The sequence below is a fragment of the Colias croceus genome, chromosome 15, assembly GCF_905220415.1.
Source record: "Colias croceus chromosome 15, ilColCroc2.1".
Taxonomy (NCBI): domain Eukaryota; kingdom Metazoa; phylum Arthropoda; class Insecta; order Lepidoptera; family Pieridae; genus Colias; species Colias croceus.
Window position 1 is genome coordinate 3,679,040 of NC_059551.1, and position 21,336 is coordinate 3,700,375.

The following is a 21,336-nucleotide window of genomic DNA, read 5'->3' on the forward strand; positions in this document are numbered from 1 at the left end:
CCTCATTTCATAATATGATATTCAATATTGATTAAGTATTCTCATGGCTTCATCTTTTGATCTGTATTGATCAATAGAATTGGTAAATTTACTGAAGATTGACAACATAATCTGTACATAATTTTATTAAAAAGCTTCTCCTATAATCATTTTATGGATTGAGGAATAAAGAACTTGTGAATTGAAAGGATTTGCCTTTACTTTATGAGTACGAAGTCAGTGTCACTCAAAGCTCTAACTAAAGTGGACTTCAGTGGACAAAGGCTTCTATTACGAAATTATTTGCATAGCGAGGGAACATTTTTGCGCATCGTATATCAGTTTAATTTCTCTCTACTTTGCTTAAGTAATTTGGAGAATTAATATGAAATATAAAACGCAGATTCATTTTTCAATTAGTGCATTTCTAACTAGTAATCCTTTTGAACTACAGTTTCTTGAGAATCCCCTTTTATAAAAAGTAGAAATTTCCTACTACTTAATTTTATAATTAATACGATATGACACAACACAATGCAAAATTAGGAAAAATATATTCTATATAGATTACTCATATCCCTTACTTAATATCGCATTTATTTAACCCCAAAATTAAATCACAAGTACAAAAATAAAATGAAATAAACCGTGGCACCTCTGACCCACTCGTAGCTCACCAAAGCAATTCCTCGGTTTCTATAACGACGGACAACCCCACTGTTTATGAGCCAAACTCTGCACGAGAACAGTAACGCACCACCTTCGAAACTGAACGGGTCTTTCCACCCCGAAAATGCAGAGTGTATCCCTTCTAATAATGACGTAATAAACCAATTACAATGTTTTACCTAATCGTGCTATCGTTGCTTGCGAGTGTGCTATCTGCGAGAGAACCGAAGCAGATAAATATAGCAAATCAAGGGACGATAGCCGGGATGTACATCACTCGGTTCCGGACCAAAAGAATAGCAGCGTACCTCGGAATACCTTACGCTCAGCCTCCGCTAGAATTCCGCAGGTTCAGCCCACCGGAGTACACAGATCTACCGCAATGGGAAGGGGTCAGGAACGCGACCCTGTTCGCTCCAGATTGCATGCAGAGCGATCCCAAAAAGGAGGACGTACAGAACCCTTTGAGTAGACACGATGAATTATTTACTAAGTTACTAGAGTCGCAAATGGAGGAGCCTAGGAAGAAGGAGTATTCAGAGGATTGTCTGTATTTGAACGTGTATGTTCCAGATGGTAAGCTTACATAATCTATACTAATATTATAAAGCTGAAGAGTTTGTTTGTTTGTTTGTTTGTTTGTTTGAACGCGCTAATCTCGGGAACTACTGGTCCGATTTGAAAAATTCTTTCAGTGTTAGATAGCTCATTTATAGAGGAAGGCTATAGGCTATATATCATCACGCTACGACCAACGGGACGGGAGCCACGGGGGTGAAACCGCGCGGAGCAGCTAGTATTATATATTTTACAGAAAGCAAAATAATAGAACATCCTAAAACATCCTAAAATATTTGTCCGAAAATTAGTTCAAGCTTCTAATTATAGTCAGTGTTAAGTAGTATATTATTTTAAATAAAGCACCCCTGAACATAAAACTGATTGAGGTTACAGATAAAATAGGGCTAGAAAAGAAAGATAAATATGCGTGATCAAAGATTAGATACATTATTACCGGACGCAATCGCCGTTTATTATACGTAGCAAATTCCTGCTAAACACACTAATATTCGGTACTGAAAGTGTATGGAAATGATTTATTTCATTCTGAGGGAAAGCGCTTACAGGAAAATGGGGTACGCAGTCATTTATTAGTCTAGTTTTCCAAATACAACGTACGTAACAATCTGATAAGGCAGTCAATTCGCCAACTGTACGTTTGCTTTTCTATACATTGAGGTTAAAGAAATTGTTTGAGTAAGAAAATGAAACTTATAATTAACGAGAGAAAAGTTTTTGATTTATGTGTGAATTTCGAGAGAATCTTCGAATCTTTTGTATGATAAAATTGGATTAAGAAAGTTTAAATCCACATTTGAAACAATATAGAATGTTAATTCTTTCTATAGATATCTTCCTATTTCTTAGCTAATAAACCTGAGATTTTAATAGCTTAGGCCCGGAACCACAGACACAATAGAAAATCTAGTGTCTGGGACCGATCGGGCCGCTTGGGGCTCAATGGGTTAAAACTGCAGTCTAGTCAAAACGCAAGCAATGACAAACACTTAAATAATAATAAAACGAAGTAGTTATAATCTGGTATAATTTTATGATAAAAATATGTAAAGTTATACTTTAAACAAATTTTTCAACGCATTTAAAGGTCACTGCTACCTGCTATTCTAATAATCTCTAAATTGTGTTCTCTACGTGTTCGTGGAAAGATTAGCGAAAATTATCGGCGCATCAGAAAGCCATTGCCATAAAATTTTTATTGGTATGACGCGCGATTTTGTCTCATTTACCATTTGAGTACGTTGACGCGACCCCTGATAATGAACTCGGATTGACGGCAGACGAGCGTCGACAGCTAGAGGCGTTACCCCTTAATTACAAACACGACATTTTATAAAACAGATTATATTTGCTAAGTGCACTTCTCGTATACATCGATTCACATGTAAGCGCTTTGCAATGATTCATAGGTTTTTAATGACATACGATGGAAAAAATGTCATAATTGATTTAATTAATGTAGTGATGAGAGCATTTTATAATTATAATAGAGCTATTTTGTTTTATTACGTAGTAACTTTGATCCTGTTCTAAGAATAGCATGCGCATGGAAATATGTGATTCTTGATATATTTCTAATTTTCTGGAATATTACGTCAATGACATACATAAAATTAAATTTATATACCCTGTTCTAGGCATGGAAATATATGATATCTGATACATTTCTAATTGTCTGGAATATAACGTCAATGACATACATAAAATTAAATATTATTATTCCCTATTCTAGAACTAGGTTATAGCCTCTGGGTTTACTCCGAAACGTACGTTATCATGTAACAGCCATTTCACATGCAAATTTCCATCCCATAGCACTCGCGTATAGATCCTATTTCTCTATTATCCATTTAAACGTTGATACAAAATATTGATATTAAAAGATAAATCAAATATAATATATTATATACCTATATAAATATATATTCTAGTTGACAATATATCGATTATTAAGAACTATAAAATTGGCTCTACAAAACATCATACAAATTTCCTTTTCTATTGATAAAGTGCTACTAGATACCCATGAAACAGGTAATAAAAATATTGCTACTATGGAATTTATAACCAGTCAACTTTGTTTATATTTATCAAAATATAAACAAAGTATCTCTTACACTTCAATTTCCCTAAACGCAATATGAAACAGGCATCTTTATTCTTTATTGAAAAATGTGTCAATGAAATTTTGTATAAAACTGAGAAAATTGTTCTCAGAAATAGAAACGCTTTGTATACAATGCATTTTTCATAATACACTTCATATTTTTAGAGCTGAATTCTAAGAATAGTTTTATTACTATTGAGAAGGAACTATAGAAATTTTGAAATGTTACTTATTGTGGATATTTTTATAATTTTCTGGATAACATTTTGATTTTTTCACATGACATGGTATTAAGTAGAGTTCTCTAATTTTAAGTTTTCTTTATAGACATTAATTATATTATATTTCCAAAACCGAAGTTTACAAATAGATATGCTTCTCTCAGTATAGGAGATTACAGTCTGAAGACTGAAATATGACCATTAAATAAATCGCAGCTACTTTCCCACATAGACCTATCTGTAAAATCAACGACTAATCTGTTTATTTCCCATAACAAGTCGCGTCCTATATAATTATACCCTCATCTAAAAGCCCTTACTTAAAATCTTTGCATATATTATATTTCTACGTAGCAAGTCGGTTCCCCATGCAAGTTTTTGTATACTTTGTAATCGATAAACTTTGCCTTTGTTAAAGTACCGTAATTATAACTTTGAAGACCGCTGTTAGTTTCGTTTACCAAAATATGCAACTTCATAATTAATTTCGTAATAAGTTTGATCCTTTTAAGTCTGATATTAATAGGGACGGTTAGGTTGTTCGCTTTACAAAATATTATATTACGCTTTTTAGTATGAAAATTTGAATAAATTATAAGCGTTGCGAACTGACAGCATATCTTCTTCCTATTTGCACTAAATAAAGTAAAGAAAATTATAGAAATCCAATAATTTGTTCCTACAAGATAATAATAATTAATAAGCTATTATAAAATGTCAAGGATTACAAAGCTAGGTAGACTAAACAGTCACAAGGCAAACTCTTTTCACTGTCCGGGAATAAATTAGCTCCCAGCTGAATAATGGGAAGTCATTGTTTTTTCTCCTGGATGAAAAATTTATAGCAGTAAATTATCAGACCACTGTTCAGACTCATGATTGAGAACATTTGTCTAGATTTATGTAGACTCTAACTAGATGAGGAATGGTTTGCTCTCGTTTTTGTTAAAATGTAAAAATATCTGAGGTCTGTTTCATTGTCTTTATTGGAAGGTTCTAGAATGTGTGAGAATTATGCAGATAACATAATAGAATTAAGTAAATATAACAGAATTAAGATAATGAACATAGTAGGGTAATATTTTAAGGTATGGTTTGAATGTAAGTGTTTATATAGGACCATGCCACGTCGAGTTTAGTATCTATTTATTATGTCAGATGTTTTCTTACTTATCCCATATGTCAGGAATAAATAAACCAATCAAATATCATTAAAATAGATTCGATTGTTCTTATATACACACCGGCACAATTAGCGGAACAAAAAAAAAGTGAGACTATGAGATAATAACGCATATATTTGACGAAAATGTAATTAGATACAAAATAACAAGTTGATTAACATCTTTTAACAACGACTTTGAAAAGTCTTCGTTATTTTTTATTGAAAAATTAAGAAATTTGAAATAAGTGAAATTTTTAGATGAATATGAACCATCACAAAAAAATAAAAAAAAGTAAGCATTAAATGATTTGACAATAAAATTAAAGCAAAATTAATGACGAGTGTTTCCCCCTCTATCTCTGATTACGGTTTCAATTCGTCTGGGCTTGCTACAGATTATGTTATCGATGATTTCTCGAGGCAATCGCTCCCACTTCTCAAGTAATTCGTTTCCAAGTTCATTCAGATTGTTGGGGGGTGGCATTCTGGATTTAACCCTTCTTTTTAGCAAGTCCCAGACATACTCTATCGGATTCATATCGGGGGAATTTGCTGGCCACTGCATCACCGGTATACCTACGTGGCTCAGATATGCCTGTACCGATTGTGCACTATGAGCACGAGCATTATCTTGCATTAAAATAAAGTAGTCACCAATAAATGGGGCAAATGGTACAACATGTTTTTCTTAAATGTCTCTGATGTATCTATCTGCTGTCATGGTCCCTCCTGTGACTATCAATAACTCCGTGCGAGCTGACTTATGAAAGTTATGAAAATTCTTGATATTGAAAAAAAATCTTAATTAGTTCGACCACACAGAGCGAGCAGCCTCGCGAAGCAATTGCTACGCGAAGCTTGGTCAGTGTAGACATAGCATGGCTGAGGAATGCGTGAGCCATTCACCTTAGTTAAGGCAAGTGCACAATGACCGATCTTCGCGCGGAAAAAGCTTCGCGAGGCTGCTCGCCCTGTGTGAACCGGCCTATTTCTGTACAAATATTTTCAGCATCAAAAATTTGATTGCCAATATAAGCATTGATGAATGAAGCTCTCCTGTATTTTTAATAAATCCATTGAAATTTCATCTAAATATAGAAGCAAAATTGTACGATAAAGTTTAGTAAGTAAGTTTAAGTTTCATTAATTTCGTTGAGAACAGCAATTTATTAGTTTATTATTCAGATATTTATATTGCTACATAATTGATTTCAGGTTTGGTGAATAGTTTTGAACCAGTGATCTATTTTGTGTCAAACAAGAACCGTATTAACATTTCAACAACAATCACAAAATGTTACATGCAACTTAGCTATGTTTGTAAATAAATATTTTCTTATATTACTCAGTTCAATTTAACGTCTCATTAAGGTCATATAAGTACCCAATTTTTTTTATAAACTCGTGAAAAATCAGTTGCTAAACTACAATTTAAAAAATTACAAATTATTTTTGTTAGTTTTCTATTACAGTTGGATGAGTGGTAAAAATAAAACAATTTTATTAACTCTCAAAAAAATCATTTATATTGAATGGTTGTATTCTTAAAGAGCAAATGCCATCTGTTTAATCTATTTATCCTGTTCTCCTTATTGACACAATTTCAATTTTCGACCATTCTCTACATCTGTTAAGGGAGCCGATATTGCTTACGTGCTTCAATATCCTCTACATTTTGTCTGTACATAAATAAATAAAAAAAAATCATTTAATTCAGGCCACATACCCCTTAAATTGTTAGTAAAATCTTATCCTAGTGTTTGTATTACAATTACCTATTACCTACATACATTTATTACTATAGCTTAATTTACAAATCCAATGCTTAGGTACTAATGATATTTACAGAATAATTTAACACCTTTAACATAAAAAACATGAGATATTTTACTACTGTTTTAAAAAATAGAATACGAAAATCTCTACCACGAGAAAAAAATTGGAAGAAGTTCTATAATCAAAAGCTCTATAATTAAGTACTTAGTGCGTTTCATTGCAGTAGAGGTCGAATGTAACGACATTATCCAAAACTCACAATTTAAGGATACTAAGATCTAATTATACTGGTTTATTACATTTTTTTTAATAGGACTAGAGTTAAGCGAACATGGAACTTACTAGAAAAAGTAGTAAAGAAAGAATCGGCACATGTATTTGTACTAAAAATGCCTTGCGTGTGTATAATGTTCAATTAAAAAACGGACGTGTAATTAATATTATGCGTACAGAATCGGGGTATATTTATTTTTATATTATTATGAACTTATGTGGGGTATATTCAAATTGTGAAAAGATAAGGATATGACCGTCGTGTTTAAGTTACAAGCCTTTTATAGGAACAATACTTATTTGAAAGTAAAATTTAAGCTAGCTGTCGCACTTTTCTTTGGCCAGGTTATATGATTATTGGAGCTTTTTATTGCCTTGCTGTAGAAATTGTTTTGATCTTGTATTTTTTTTCGACCTCGACCTTGAAACTTTACTTTGTTGAGTATTATATCCAGATCAAATGAAGAATATATTATATCGAAGCAGTTCGAAATTTTCGACTGAGATTAATTTCATTTTGAATCCAAGCACGATCGTGCACAGTGCACTGTCTTAGTTTTCAATAGTACCAATTTAACGTTCATTTAAATCGATCGCGATTAAATAAGAGTTTGATAATAGCAGAAGTAAGCCCCCTGCTTTTAACCGACTTGGTTATCTATTCGGCCCGTATATATAATTTTTAAGCTATTGCATAGCTTCTATCGCGGGCCTTGAGTGCGGGGACCGAATCGAGAAATTCCGTAACGAAAAAACCTCACGCTCCCCACTCCGACGGGCGGAGGTGTGGCTTGAAGGCATAGCATGCAATAGCTTTACCGCGGCAGTCCCCGAGTGCCACACGTCGTTTTTCATGTATGTACACCGATTACTCCTGTCCTCCTTTGAAGTCTTTGAAGCCAAGCACTAAGCACTTAGTATTAAGCACATGCACCGAAATCAAACCTTTTTAGTAAATAGCACATCTAAATAATATTTAGTAATTAATAATATCAAATCTTTTTAATTTTTTACTGTTTCGTTTTTGAAGTCGGTTGTTTTTATCGCAGTTATTTTTATTAAATAGTTGAAGTTAAGTTGTCTTAAAAATATGAAAATAATTGAAAATCTTTCATTATTCCATCATAAGTGATGATTATCATCAATATTCAATTATTCATAATTCTTTACTTACCTATATAATATGCATAATTCAATATTCTTTTTGTACCTAAAATTTTGTAGAATTCATAAAATCGTTGCTGGTATTTCACGCTCAGTGGCATGTGTGACGCGATAAGCATCGCCTCCATCGTCACCTAATCATAATTCCTTATAAATTTTATTTTATTCGTACGTTATATTACAAATGTATTTATTCCATATTTTGTCCTAGTAATCTACGCACACATACGCCATAATCTTAATACATATAAATCTCATGTCACAATGTTTGTCCTCAATGGACTCCTAAAACACTTAACCGATTATAATAAAATTCGCACACCATGTGCAGTTCGATCTAACTTGAGAGATAGGATAGGTTTTACCCCGGAAATCCCTCGGGAACGAGAACTATACGGGTTTTTCTTTGAATACGCGGGCGAAGCCGCGGGCGGAAAGCTAGTTTTACTATAGAGACTTACATATAGAGTACTTACATACAGAAAATGTTATTGTTAAGAAACGCAGTATTATAATATTTTAAATTCATATCCAAGTAATAACAATAAATTTTCATGTGAATGGATTTGCGTAAGACAAATTAGCAAAACATGCAAACAATTGTGTTTGTTTGTAGCAAAATTATTGCTACGCGTGAAGTTAGTACTAATATTTGGGCAAACTTCGTGTCAAATTTTAAAGGGCGAAGTGCCTTTGCCGTCTAGTTTATATTTTAATTCTTATAAAGTTGAAATATTACATGCTTACTCATTCATCATGACTCATTCACCCTCTAGTAATTATTTTCCAAGCATTCATTTTTTCCAAGTTTCATTTTTAACTTTTCCATTACAAGTATTTATTCCCGTTCAATCAGCATAAATCGTAACTTTTAACGTACATAAAATCGAGCGGAGGTACGAATATAAAATTTAAATGCAAAACGCAACGCTTTTAGCTGAGATTAGGGTCTAAGCCCGAAATAATGTATTCATCGATACTTCAAAAGGAAGGTTGGGTTGGGTATCAATGATCGAGCTGTTAACTTGATGGTACATTTGTAAAGAATTAATACACCACGATATAGTATGTTCGTTTAGTTTTAAAAACTCCTTGTACTTTTTAGTCTTTGGAGCTTTTTCTTTATAACGGTTATGAAAGGAGACCTTTAAATATTGTGTGTATTAGATTTTTTTTTGTTTGAATCGGAAATAATACTTATCATGTACACTGCCACTTTCAGGATGTCCATGCACCACTGAAAATCAGTAGAGATTCTAAGTTTCTGTCCTAAGATTCTCAAATCGGAAATTGTGTCTAAACAAAGTGGATATTAGTCGTTTTGTACGGTGTAGTTATAAGTTAATTTTAATTTTTTATGTCATTAAGTATTAATGTGTACCTATTAATATAAGATAGTTTAAAGATGTAACACGTACGACATACGATAATCGACTGACTCTATTATGTAGTTATATACTAGCTATGTACATTGTATGCATTATAGAAGTGAAACAAATAAACTTTAGTTGCAATCTAGCAAACATCAGCAAGTTTGTGCCTGGGAAATATTCCGGTTATAATCCTCTCGGAGAAAATGAATATTCAGTTATCATAATACATAGAGTAGGTAAGAAAGAAGAAAGATAAAACGTTTATTTGCCGAGACAGCGTGTCACAGAGAATTGGCTTCAAGAACAAGAAAAAGAACAAGACTACAAATAAAACCATGTAATAAAATACGAGAGAGTTTATGCAGGAATATTAAATAAATACATATGATAAATAATTTTCGAACAGGCATTAAACGTGCTGGATATCAATTTAAAATCATATTTTCTGCTAATCGTTATCAGATATTTTATTTGTGAATGATAATATTATAATCGAATCTACATTGGTTTTTACATAATAAAAACTCGTCAAAAGTCTGATGTCGCATATAGCAATATATGGCATTATGGTGATAAACGTGTTTCTGCATAATATTGTTTAATTGCGGGCTGTTATAAAAATCTTTAGGCTTTTGGAGATATTTTTGTATATTAGTTCGGATTATAATATAAATTTTTGCCACAAGGTAATGTAATCTAATATTATAAAGCTGAAGAGTTTATTTGTTTATTTAATTGTAATCTATACTAATATTATAAAGCTGAAGAGTTTGTTTGTTTATTTGAACGCACTAATCTCGGGAACTACAGGTTCGATTTTAATAAATTCTTTCGGTTTTAGATAGTCCATTTATCGAGGAAGTCTATAGGCTATATAATATCATCTCGCTAAGACCAACAGGAGCGGAACACTGCGGGTAAAACCGCGGAGCACAGCTAGCATGTGTTCTACAGGTTCGATTTTAATAAATTCTTTCGGTTTTAGATATTCCATTTATCGAGGAAGTCTATAGGTATCATCTCGCTAAGACCAACAGGAGCGGAACACTGCGGGTAAAACCGCGGAGCACAGCTAGTATACTTATGTGTTGACTTAGGTTATATTAAAGTAAAAAAAGCATCTCAATTTTATACAAAACTACGCTTCAAATAGAATATTTTCGTTAACCCTAAACCGCTGTATCATAACCAATAAAATATTCTAATCTTGGCATTATACATAGGTGTGAAAAGGCGACTAAAATGCATTAAATGTATGCAAATAATTACCCCGTAAGCCACTTACACGCTATTATGTGACCATTATTAAGATTTGCGTTGTTTATTTCAGCAAAGAAGCATAAGCATTGTTAGTAGTGAATATCGCATAGACTCACGAAACGGTTAAAAACCTTATAATTTTATGAAATTTTACATAATCGATTCACATTTCCCGGAACGATAAAGGTTTTTATCGAAGAAAATAAACAGTACAAATTATTGTTACAAAGCTTATGCAGATTTGAATTATTTTACTGGTATTTAAAACATAAAACGTTTAAAAAAGTATTGAGCAATTATACCTACATTATTTTTAGTCTTACTTAAAACTGAGGTAGGCTAAACAATCATTTCCCGTTTAGCCGTCTTCAAATTTAATACTTACATTTAATTTTTATAAATTTTATTTGTATCTGAAAATTTTCTTAATAAATCGTGATGTAGAGTTTGAGCTTACAGTTAGGCTTTCTCGATTATTTACAGGTTTAATTACAATAGGAACTTTTATCAACATTTGTATTTTAATATCTTATAAATAAAATTCTCGTGTCACAATGTTAGTCTGCATACTCTTCCGAAACGGCTGGACCGATTCTCATGAAATTTTCTGTGCATATCGGGTAAGTCTGAGAATCGGCCAACATCTATTTTTCATATGTACCACGGGCGAAGCCGGGGCGGACCGCTAGTAGCATAGAAAAAGATTAATTAATCAATTACATTAATCAATTATTAATTTTCCAAACACCTTTCTATACATTTTTATAAATCGTGTCTACGAAAAGCGTAACTTGAATCTACCAAACTTTACGATTGCGGTGTCCATTTTATTTACAAGAGATTTAAGAAAGGGTTTCGAACTTTTAAACAACCATTTATTTTGTTCTTTATTACCAGTATTAAAATAATCGCTTAAGAATCGTTTTAGATGAAAATTTCTGAGCGTAAACTTTTTCAAGATTAGCTGTACAAATTGCCAATACAGATTCATTATATTTCTTCTTCAGTATTTAATTTTAATAATGAATTGATGTACATTTAAGTAGTATATTTTTCAAAGTTTTCTCTATGTATAAGAAATAATATCAATTCTAAATTATTTAAATAAAATGCTGAAGCGATATGAAATAAATACTCAGAAGCGTTCTAAATACTAGTATATCTCTGACCTAAATACAAATACAATCTACATTTCACGACCAAAAATATTTTGCCAATACACAGCATTAACTAAATAAGCCACTTAAAAATAGTCACCTAAACGAAGCGGCCACTCAGAGCTAAATAAACGCTACAATATCGCTGACCTGAATATCATCAAAAGGTGATAAATATGGACTTGTCAAACATTGCAGACCAGGCTTTACAACGCTGAATAAATTTGAGTCATTAATGCAAGAATTCCGTGCCAATAGCATACTCGTTAAGCACTTTGACTCAACCTAACCTTAATCTACCGACTACCCTCTTTCTTGACCTAAATTTGACATGCATTACAGAAAGGGAAATTCATTGTAGCAACATATGTTGGATTGTTGCGCATTTCTTTATTTGACACGCGATTGTTTCTGCGATTTTCATAGCACGTGACACGTCTGCTTGGGAGTGATTAATTTGAGGATTTAAATGTGAAAAACTTAAAGCTTTTGCATTGAATGAATTTACACCGATTAAAATTAATGTAACGTCTACAATGTTTTTATGTACCTATATAAAAAGAATTTGACTTGGTTTTCGAGGACCAAAAATTCCCAGGTTCACTACAAACTTCTTTGTAATTAATTTTCTATATAGTCCCTTTTAGTTCAAGAGAAGCTGACACTAAGAGATTGGAAACGCCTCGTAATTTCAATATTCATACGATTGCTTTAATGCTTATAATTTGGAACTCATTTGCTATAATTTGACGTAAAATTGTTTAACAGTAAAATTACAGACTTGTTAATAAGCTATCGAATATGAAATGACGAATATGTCATTTAACAAACACATTTGTGTAAGTATACTATAAGAATAAAAAGACATCCTGAATAATTAATTAGTCGACTAGCTTGGTAGAGAATAGAGATTATAAATAAAATATATTTTATAAAAACCGATGGAATATTCCTTTGTTAGTTTGAATATACTGGTAATTAAGAGTTTTATGCGAAAATGAAATATCAAAGAGAAAGTTTGATTAGTGACTTAATTAGGACATACATTGATTGGTCCTGTACATTTTCCCTGGAGTATATAATTTGAGAACTACGGATTATCATAACTACGTATATATGCGTATATTTCATGACGTATATTACCTTATACGTGTACATGATCATTTAGTGTTATGTTAATTAATGGAAAATTATTCTGTGGAATTAGTTAAGGGTCTGTTTAAATTTGTAGAGATATTACTTATCGGATTACTCTAAGAGATTTTTCTTACTAGCATAAAGTAATTAAGTATTCCTGTTTATGCGTCTTTAATACTTTACTAAGTACTACTGCAAAATCTATAATATAAAAATGAATCCCAAAATGTGTTGGTAAGCGCATAACTTTAGAACATCTGAACCGATTTCTTTAATTCTTTTTTTATTATATTCCTTGAAGTACGAGGATGGTTCTTATGGAGAGAAAACGTAAACATGTACCACGGGCGAAGCCGGGGCGGACCGCTAGTATAATATAAAAATGAATCGCAGAATGTGTTGGTAAGCGCATAAATCGAGAACGGCTGAACCGATGTCGTTAATTCTTTTTTTATAGTATTCCTTGAAGTACGAGGATGGTTCTTATGGAGAGAAAACGTAAACATGTACCACGGGCGAAGCCGGGCCGGACCGCTATTAATAAATGTTCCCTCAGTTCACAAAAGATTTGTGGATTATTAATTATTAACAGCTAATTTTTTTTTGTTGCAGATGTGAAAGTAGAAGGTTACCCCACGATGGTTTGGTTTCATGGAGGTAATTTCGTTCGGGGAAGTCCAAATTACATAAATCCATTTCACCTTGTACTCAAACAAAAGGTATTTATCTAAATACATGACTGAATATGAATGTATTAAATTAAGGTTGCACATAAAAATCATACACATTGCTTATTTGTGAAATTGTTTTAATAAAATTTTCATTCATAATATTTGCATTAATTCGATAAAGTTTTCATATTTCCAGGTAATATTTGTTTCAGTGGCGTACCGCTTGAATATATTCGGATTTTTCTCCACGCTAGATAACGAGGCGCCCGGCAATTTTGGCTTATTAGACCAGGTCGCTGCATTAACTTGGGTTAAGAATAACATTGAAAGTTTCGGAGGAGATCCCGAAAATGTCTGCATATTTGGTCACGACGCCGGTGCTGTCAGCGTTGGACTTCATTTGATTTCGTCTTATTCATCTGGACTTTTCCAAAAAGCCATTGCTATGAGTGGCAATGTGCTCTCTCCCGATACAGTAAACATCGCAAGAAAAGAAGTCATTACAGTCGACAAAGTTGCGAACGCATTTAGTTGCTTTCGAAAACCAACTTACCAATTACTAGATTGTCTTAGACGGGTTAATTACCAAGCTCTATTGGATATCGGCGAACCACTAGCTGAATGGAAACCTCTAGTCGATAACGGTTTCAGTAATATATCTCTTCCATTTCTCACAGATCTTCCAAGCAAAATGTTCAAAGACGAAATCTTCAGTCCCGTACCAATTTTGACTGGCTTTACTAATATGGAAGATGCTTTACTGCTGGATAAAGATGGTAATGAAGATTCAGGACTAAGTCAAAGGGAGTTTGATGTCATGCGAGAAGAAGTCATTCTTTCTGACATAACAGTAGATAATAGTTCGTGTTTTACAAACCAACATCACATACAGGAAGCGGTTGCATTTTTCTACAAACCAATTCCACCAACCAAAAACGAGACTATTTTGAGAAAACTATTTCTTGAGTTTTACACTGACAAAGTATATGGGGCCACGACTTACCAGCTTGCTAAATATATGAATAAGCATTCTCCAGTATATCTATATCGTTTTGATTTGAAGCCCTTTTCGGATGTAGCTAACGACGGGATTCCGGATTGGGTGGCAGTCCCTCATAATTTCGATTTAATTTTTACATTTGGCTTACCGCATTTAGCACAGCCGGAAGACTTGACGAAATGGGACTACAGAGATAAAAGCATTTCAGAAATTGTTATGAAAATGTGGTCGAACTTCGCTTGGTATTCCAATCCCACGAATTCGGGCGTGATTATCCAATGGGATCCTTTTGAAGAAGAGAAGCCAGGTTTCTTTATAATAGACAGGCAAAACTTTACAATGAGCACAGCACAGACGGTAAATTATAAGGCATTTGAATTTTGGACGGATTTTTATCCCAAGGTTGTAGAAATAGGGACAAAATGCTGTAAAGAGGTTCAGGATGACTCTGGAGCAACATCCATTGTAATTGAGAGATTAATATTGCACCTGGTTACTTTACATTTGTTTTATGTTGTGTTTAACCCAAATTAATTCTGAAATAATGCAATTAAAGTTTTAATGTTATTTTTGTATAGTCTATTTAACTATAAAAGAGACATAATTTATTTACGATAATATTAATGGCCAGTGTAAATGATGTATTATAATATTTACTTATTTGGAAATATATTAAAATTACATTATACTTACTGAAGTGTTTTTCTTTCCTTTACGTTTGCTGAGTTGGTACTTTGTTTTTTTGAAATAACACAGAAGGAAAATAAAAGCGTCGTCCCACAAGTATATTATTTGCATTTTTAAGTAGTACTTAAATGTAAGCTACACTAAAGTAAGCACAAACAACAATTTTTCCTTATTCTTGCTAAATCGTTTAATATTTCAAGGTTAAAAATTTAAAATATACCAACGTAAACACACAAAACTTTCCCAGACTTTTTGGTTTATTTAGATTAGGTACTTCCAGTTTATATTTTATTAAATAATTTATTATGTCTGCACCTACTTGATTAATTAGCTGCGACTTATATAGCCTAGGTATATAAGTGTATAGTATAGTGTTTGGGTATCCAAAAAGTCCTATATTATGTACTAGCTTCCGCCCGCGACTCCGTCCGCGCGGATGTCGGTCTTTGCGTGGATGGTTTATTTCTCCATTTTGAGTAACTCGGACAATGACATCTTATAAATATCTATTGGACCCAAATACGGCTAGGTCTATAATAATACGCAACGTGTGTTCGCGGTACCTACTACAGAACAACGTCTATGGATAACTGAAAAATTGAGATTAATTTTTTTTCTACGTATTTTTCCAGGATAAAAAGTATCCTATTTTACGCCCAGGATAATAAGGTATATTTATACCAAGTTTCATCGAAATCGAACCGGTAGTTTTCACGTGATGTCTTCACATACAGACAGACAGACAGACAGACAGACAGACAGACAGACAGACAGACAAAAATTTTTTTAATCACATATTTGGGTTTGGTATCGATCCAGTAACACCCCCTGCTAGTTATTTTTTCAATATTTTCAATGTACAGAATTGACCCTTCTACAGATTTATTATATGTATAGATAGTCCTTTCCACCTAAGATGATTTCTGTGACACATCAATTTTTGACACGTGTAGAGATGTCTATACTGAAATCGTATCAATTGTTTCCGATAATCGATAATATTTTATATGGAAATGAAATCGATTTGAATAAAGTACCAAAATTAGTTTTTTCGGCATTTCGCCAACAATTAACTAAGGAAACTTAGCAAACAATAGCAAAAAAAAAGTCAACAATAACAATTAGTAACAATAACAGAATACCACGTAAAGTATCAATATAAAAATGCAACTTGTATAGAAGGCTGACGCACTCGTACAGACGATTGACGACGATTTTATGTTTTCCAACTCTATAATTTTTCAACGATCCATTTCATGTACACGAATTGCGTAGGTAATATATTTTTGTATTATTTTATTTTTCATTATATTAAAATAAACAATACTGTTTTTGATTTATAAGCTTAAGATGTTTCATTTTTATATTTTTGGTAATAATGCCGCCATAAAATAAAAATATTATGCACTAAAATTATTTTTGCGTTTTAAACATAAAATACGTAATTCGGAACACGACGAAGTGTCACAGGAATCATCCTACGTGAAAAGGACTATAGTTCAATCCCGGATAGAAACTATTTCCGACACCGAATCTGTCATTTCAAATCATTCAGTGAAACTTTGAGCATCAAAAGCTCGCACACTATGAAAACCTGTGTTGACGTGGGAATTACGAATTATATTTATTGGGTTACATTGGGTTGATAATAATTAATGGATAATTATATTTATTTGAGACATAATAAAACATAATTCAAAATGAATATAATATTTACTAATCGAAAATATATTTGTATTAACGCATAATTAATAGCTGAGTTACAGATTAAAGTGGTTTTTAATTATTATTTTGGTAGATAATAAAGATATAATGACGTTATTTATTCGCATTGTTTGTTGTATTTTTAAAGTAGATATGAATATACAATATGGAGCCATCTGCTTTGCTCGTGTGGTACACTGTTTAAAAGTAGCCTATTTATTAATCCAGATAAAATATATTAATTTATTTCTGTACTACTTATAATTAATTAATATTAATTTCATACAATTATAGATATGGGTCGGTTTAGTCTCCATTATGTATTTCCCCACGTAAAAAAAAACAAAAAAGAGTACATTTTAGATTAGAAGAGATTAGACTCCGAAAACATAAAAAATGGAGTACCTAGTTAGGTATTGTCAACAGTTGAGATAATAATTATCAAGGCATTTTTTACGAAGTTATTATAGAATAAAGCTTGAAAGATAGATTTGTGTTGATTTTCCTCATTCTTTATTTATGCAATCTTATAGTGCCACAGTCAAGCGTCGGAAAGAACAGCGTGAGTACAGTGAATTATAAAATTATTTCTATGACCAAAGGGAAAGAACCCATGTACTCTATGTCCCTATTACTATTACCCCAACTACTATTGTTCCATATAATAAATATGATCGTAAGTCTTTCGTAGGTACCTAGTCTTTCACTAAAGTACGATTTTATAGATTTAGATGATAATAATTTGCAGTGTGACAAATAGGCAGAAATATGCATTTGTTTTTGTTTCGTCTTCAGGTGAAAATGATTTGGTATAGCTAGCTAGTAGATTAAACAAGTACTGACGTACCTAGTTTTTTGGGATTTACGTATAAGCTTGACCTTTATAACGTGCGATCTGAGATGCATCAATGACATTATATTAACTGGTTAGTGTTTATGAATAAAAAATTGTACCTCAATCTATTTAGCTAGAGTAATAATTAATCATGCATAAAATTTGACCTAAATCCCGATTCACGGTAATTTTTTTGTATCCTTTTTATTTTTTTTTATAATACCTAACATGCAAAAAAAAACATTGCATTTAGTTAATACATAAAAACAAAAGCAATCATATTATATAATTTATTTTATTTATAGCAAGTTTATATAATTTATTATTATTATGTTTAATACATAAACGTTTTATTGCCTCGAGCTAAGATTTAACGAGGTCTACCCATCACAATAATTTTATCTCGTCTAACGGGAAACTTATCCGCTGTGTTTTTGCATCAAACGGAATAACCAGTTGGTTTTACACCGTTGTGAGTAACAGATGTATTTATAAATCTTATAATTATACCAGTATTAATTTATATAAAGCTTGTGTGTGACAAAAAACATCAATTGCTTCTATACAGCGGATCTGTGTGTTTATCAGCGGTGAGATTTGTTTATAAACAAATAAGTTAATAACATAGTGATTCGGCAAAGTTTGAAGACTAATTAATCGTTTTTTCCTGTTGTTGTTAATAATTATTTACCTCAAGTTTGGTGTTTTTTGTGCTCTTTAATTTGAAAATAGATAGAGGTAGGTGTGATTGAGTTGCATAATATAATTATGTTTTAATAAAATAAATTTATAGATAGATTTATTTATATAGGTAGGTAACTACTTACTTAATTTTAACATTTTTCTTCATCATTATACAATCTGAACTAACGAAAATATACCTATTACCAACTTATACTTCAGGTATACCGACTACCTATTTATTCATTTATATCTACGTATTATCATTGTTATAAATAATAATATTATGATCATTCTATCTATAGGGTAATAAAGTATCTCTACATTTACAGAAAGTCGTGTAAGAGACACCACTTGTAACTAAAACGGCTGAACAGATTTCATTAATTTTTGATTTGATTTTGTCAAATTGGAATAAGAGGATAACTGTTAAATATTTTAAAACTTAGAAATACAAAAAAAAACTACCCAGGCCTCGGAGAGAAGCTAGTCTAATAAAGGTAATTTTCTAGTAGGTAGGTATCGATATAAAATGCTCATGTTCATATCCTTCGTATCAATTTAAGTGTTTAAAAGGTTAGATATAAATGTCAAAAGTTAATTAGCTTATACTAAATCAAAATAGATTACCGATCTATCTATATAAACAAAATCATTCAATGCAAATAACCGATACGTATTAAATAACCTTATAATACCTAAATCTACTTCCAGTGAACAAACAATTTAATTAAATATTTAAAATTTGCAGATGTTTACTTGGAAGATTGTGTGTTTACTTGTGACGGTAAATTTGGTGGCGGGTCAACGACCTACCTTCGCAGGATTCAGGCCAATCGGCTTTCCAGAACTACAGAACAAAACAAGTGAAGATGGACTCGGAAACAGGTAATCAATGCATTTTAATATACCTAATATTCTAATATACTTAATTTTTGAGACGATACAGGAAAAGTTAGAACTCAAACTCTATGTAAAGTAGGTAGGTATATAAATCTCAAGTGTTTATTTCAATACAAGTTTGTAAAAAAAGAAACCGCAAATGAAATTACTCATAAGCGCGTCATCGATGATTTTGAGCGAAATTGTTCTTTTCATGTAACTAGGTAATGTGAAAAACAAAGCTAATTGGACATTTTAATCTACGAATATTTTATAGGAGAGGTGACACGAGTTCATAACTTTCCTATTTTTGAAGGGTTTAGCATTCTGAGGATATATTTTTGTAATCTATTTATATTTAGGGATCTCACTACATAATATTATGTGTTCTAATTTTCATAACTGTTATTAATTCTATGTTTGTAACTAAGGTAGTGTCTAGATAACATATTGTAGTAGAGTGGTTGTAACTTAGACGTCTTCTTAGAGAATGTGTAGTTTACTTCTTAATTAGGAACCTATATCTATACGCAATATTCCCTAACATTTATCTATTTTCCAGATTTGGCGATGACGGAACACCGCTACCTTTACCCATAGAAGCCAAAGGTGATGTAGAACTAATAAAACGCATCAGCAAACTCCCAGTCGATAAGCAGCCGTTCTGGTACATCAATTGGAAGGCTCTAGAAGAAAGCCGTCGTAACCCACAAACGTACGACCAAAGACCTAATCCATTCATACCTTCCGACACATCTTCCAATGCGAATATTCCTGAGAATAACCCTTCCAATGAGAATATCCCTTTGAATAACCCTTCCAATGCGAATGTCAACATTCAGCCAAATAATGCGTCGAACGATTTGACATCTAAATTTGGTACTGTTAACGATACTCAGCTTAAACCAGAACAAGCTAAGCCAGTTCAAGCACAACAGACAGGCTCTTATAAACAGTATAGGTACAGATCGTATAGAGGTTATTAATTTGACGTCAAATATTCAGTTATGCATGTAATTAACTCTATTAGGTGTTATGTGGTAAACGAACAATGTCCTTTTAATCGCATTACGTAATTTTTATTAGTGATGTCCGTCTATTGTAAACAATATAAATTTACCTTGTACTGATTTATCTCGGTACATAATACAGGAGTTGTATTCCAAAGGATTGTTTTTATTGTGTGTATGTTCTTTGTAGCCTTTTTATACAATTGGCTTGTATTTTTTATAAGAAATAAAATTATAAAAGATATACATTGTTTTATTGATCATAACATTATCAGTGATACAGGCTGGCTCTTATGAAATAGGTTTAGGCTATACATAACTGGTAATTCAATAAGGTAATGATAATTAACTATAACGCATAGGTGTGACCATAGGTATTAACTTTTTTCTCATACCTATAGAATACATTATATTGTTTATCCTGTGCTTAATCAATTACCACAATCTATACGACTGTTATTAGCCTTAGGAATATTTCGGTATTTTTTTAGAAACTTATGCGATTCAAAAGCTTGTTTATATACCTATTGATTTTTTACAACCGCTAAAAACAAACGAACATAATATAAAACCATTCGATCAGTTTCGTATTTCTTGTTAAAAAAAAGCGCGCTTAAAATTTATCGGTTTAGTCGATTTAATTGACTACTAATAAGGTTAAATTTTTGATGCTAGAGCTAGTCGAGACTCGTATTTTAGAACGAAAACTCGTATTCAGTGTTTTTCAGTATTACCTAGAATCTTTTCTCTATTTACACTAAAAGAATTTGAGATAGTGGGATTAGAATGACCATTCGCACGTTTGATGTAAATTCACTGTTATTAGACAAGCACCATAGGCAGAGATCACTGCTTAGTGATTAGGCCGCCAATTGTATTACATCTTTCTTGTACCAAATTTTATTTTTATTGTTTCTTATATAATGATTGTATTACAATAAAGTGTAATAAATATAAAAAATCATAATATGAGGATTGTTTAAAGGTTTTCAAATAAAACAACTAG

General features: G+C 31.9%; 1 protein-coding gene across 1 annotated transcript; it reads left to right on the top strand.

Annotated features, from left to right (window-relative positions):
- The first annotated feature begins 803 nt into the window (after nt 1–803).
- LOC123698090 (carboxylesterase 1E-like) lies at nt 804–20,574 on the top strand. The gene is made up of 5 exons (XM_045644683.1): nt 804–1,224; nt 13,473–13,579; nt 13,728–14,966; nt 19,190–19,326; nt 19,883–20,574. The coding sequence occupies exons 1-5, from the start codon at nt 819–821 to the stop codon at nt 20,304–20,306; spliced, it is 2,313 nt and encodes a 770-aa protein (XP_045500639.1). The 5' UTR covers nt 804–818; the 3' UTR covers nt 20,307–20,574.
- The last annotated feature ends 762 nt before the right edge of the window (nt 20,575–21,336 follow it).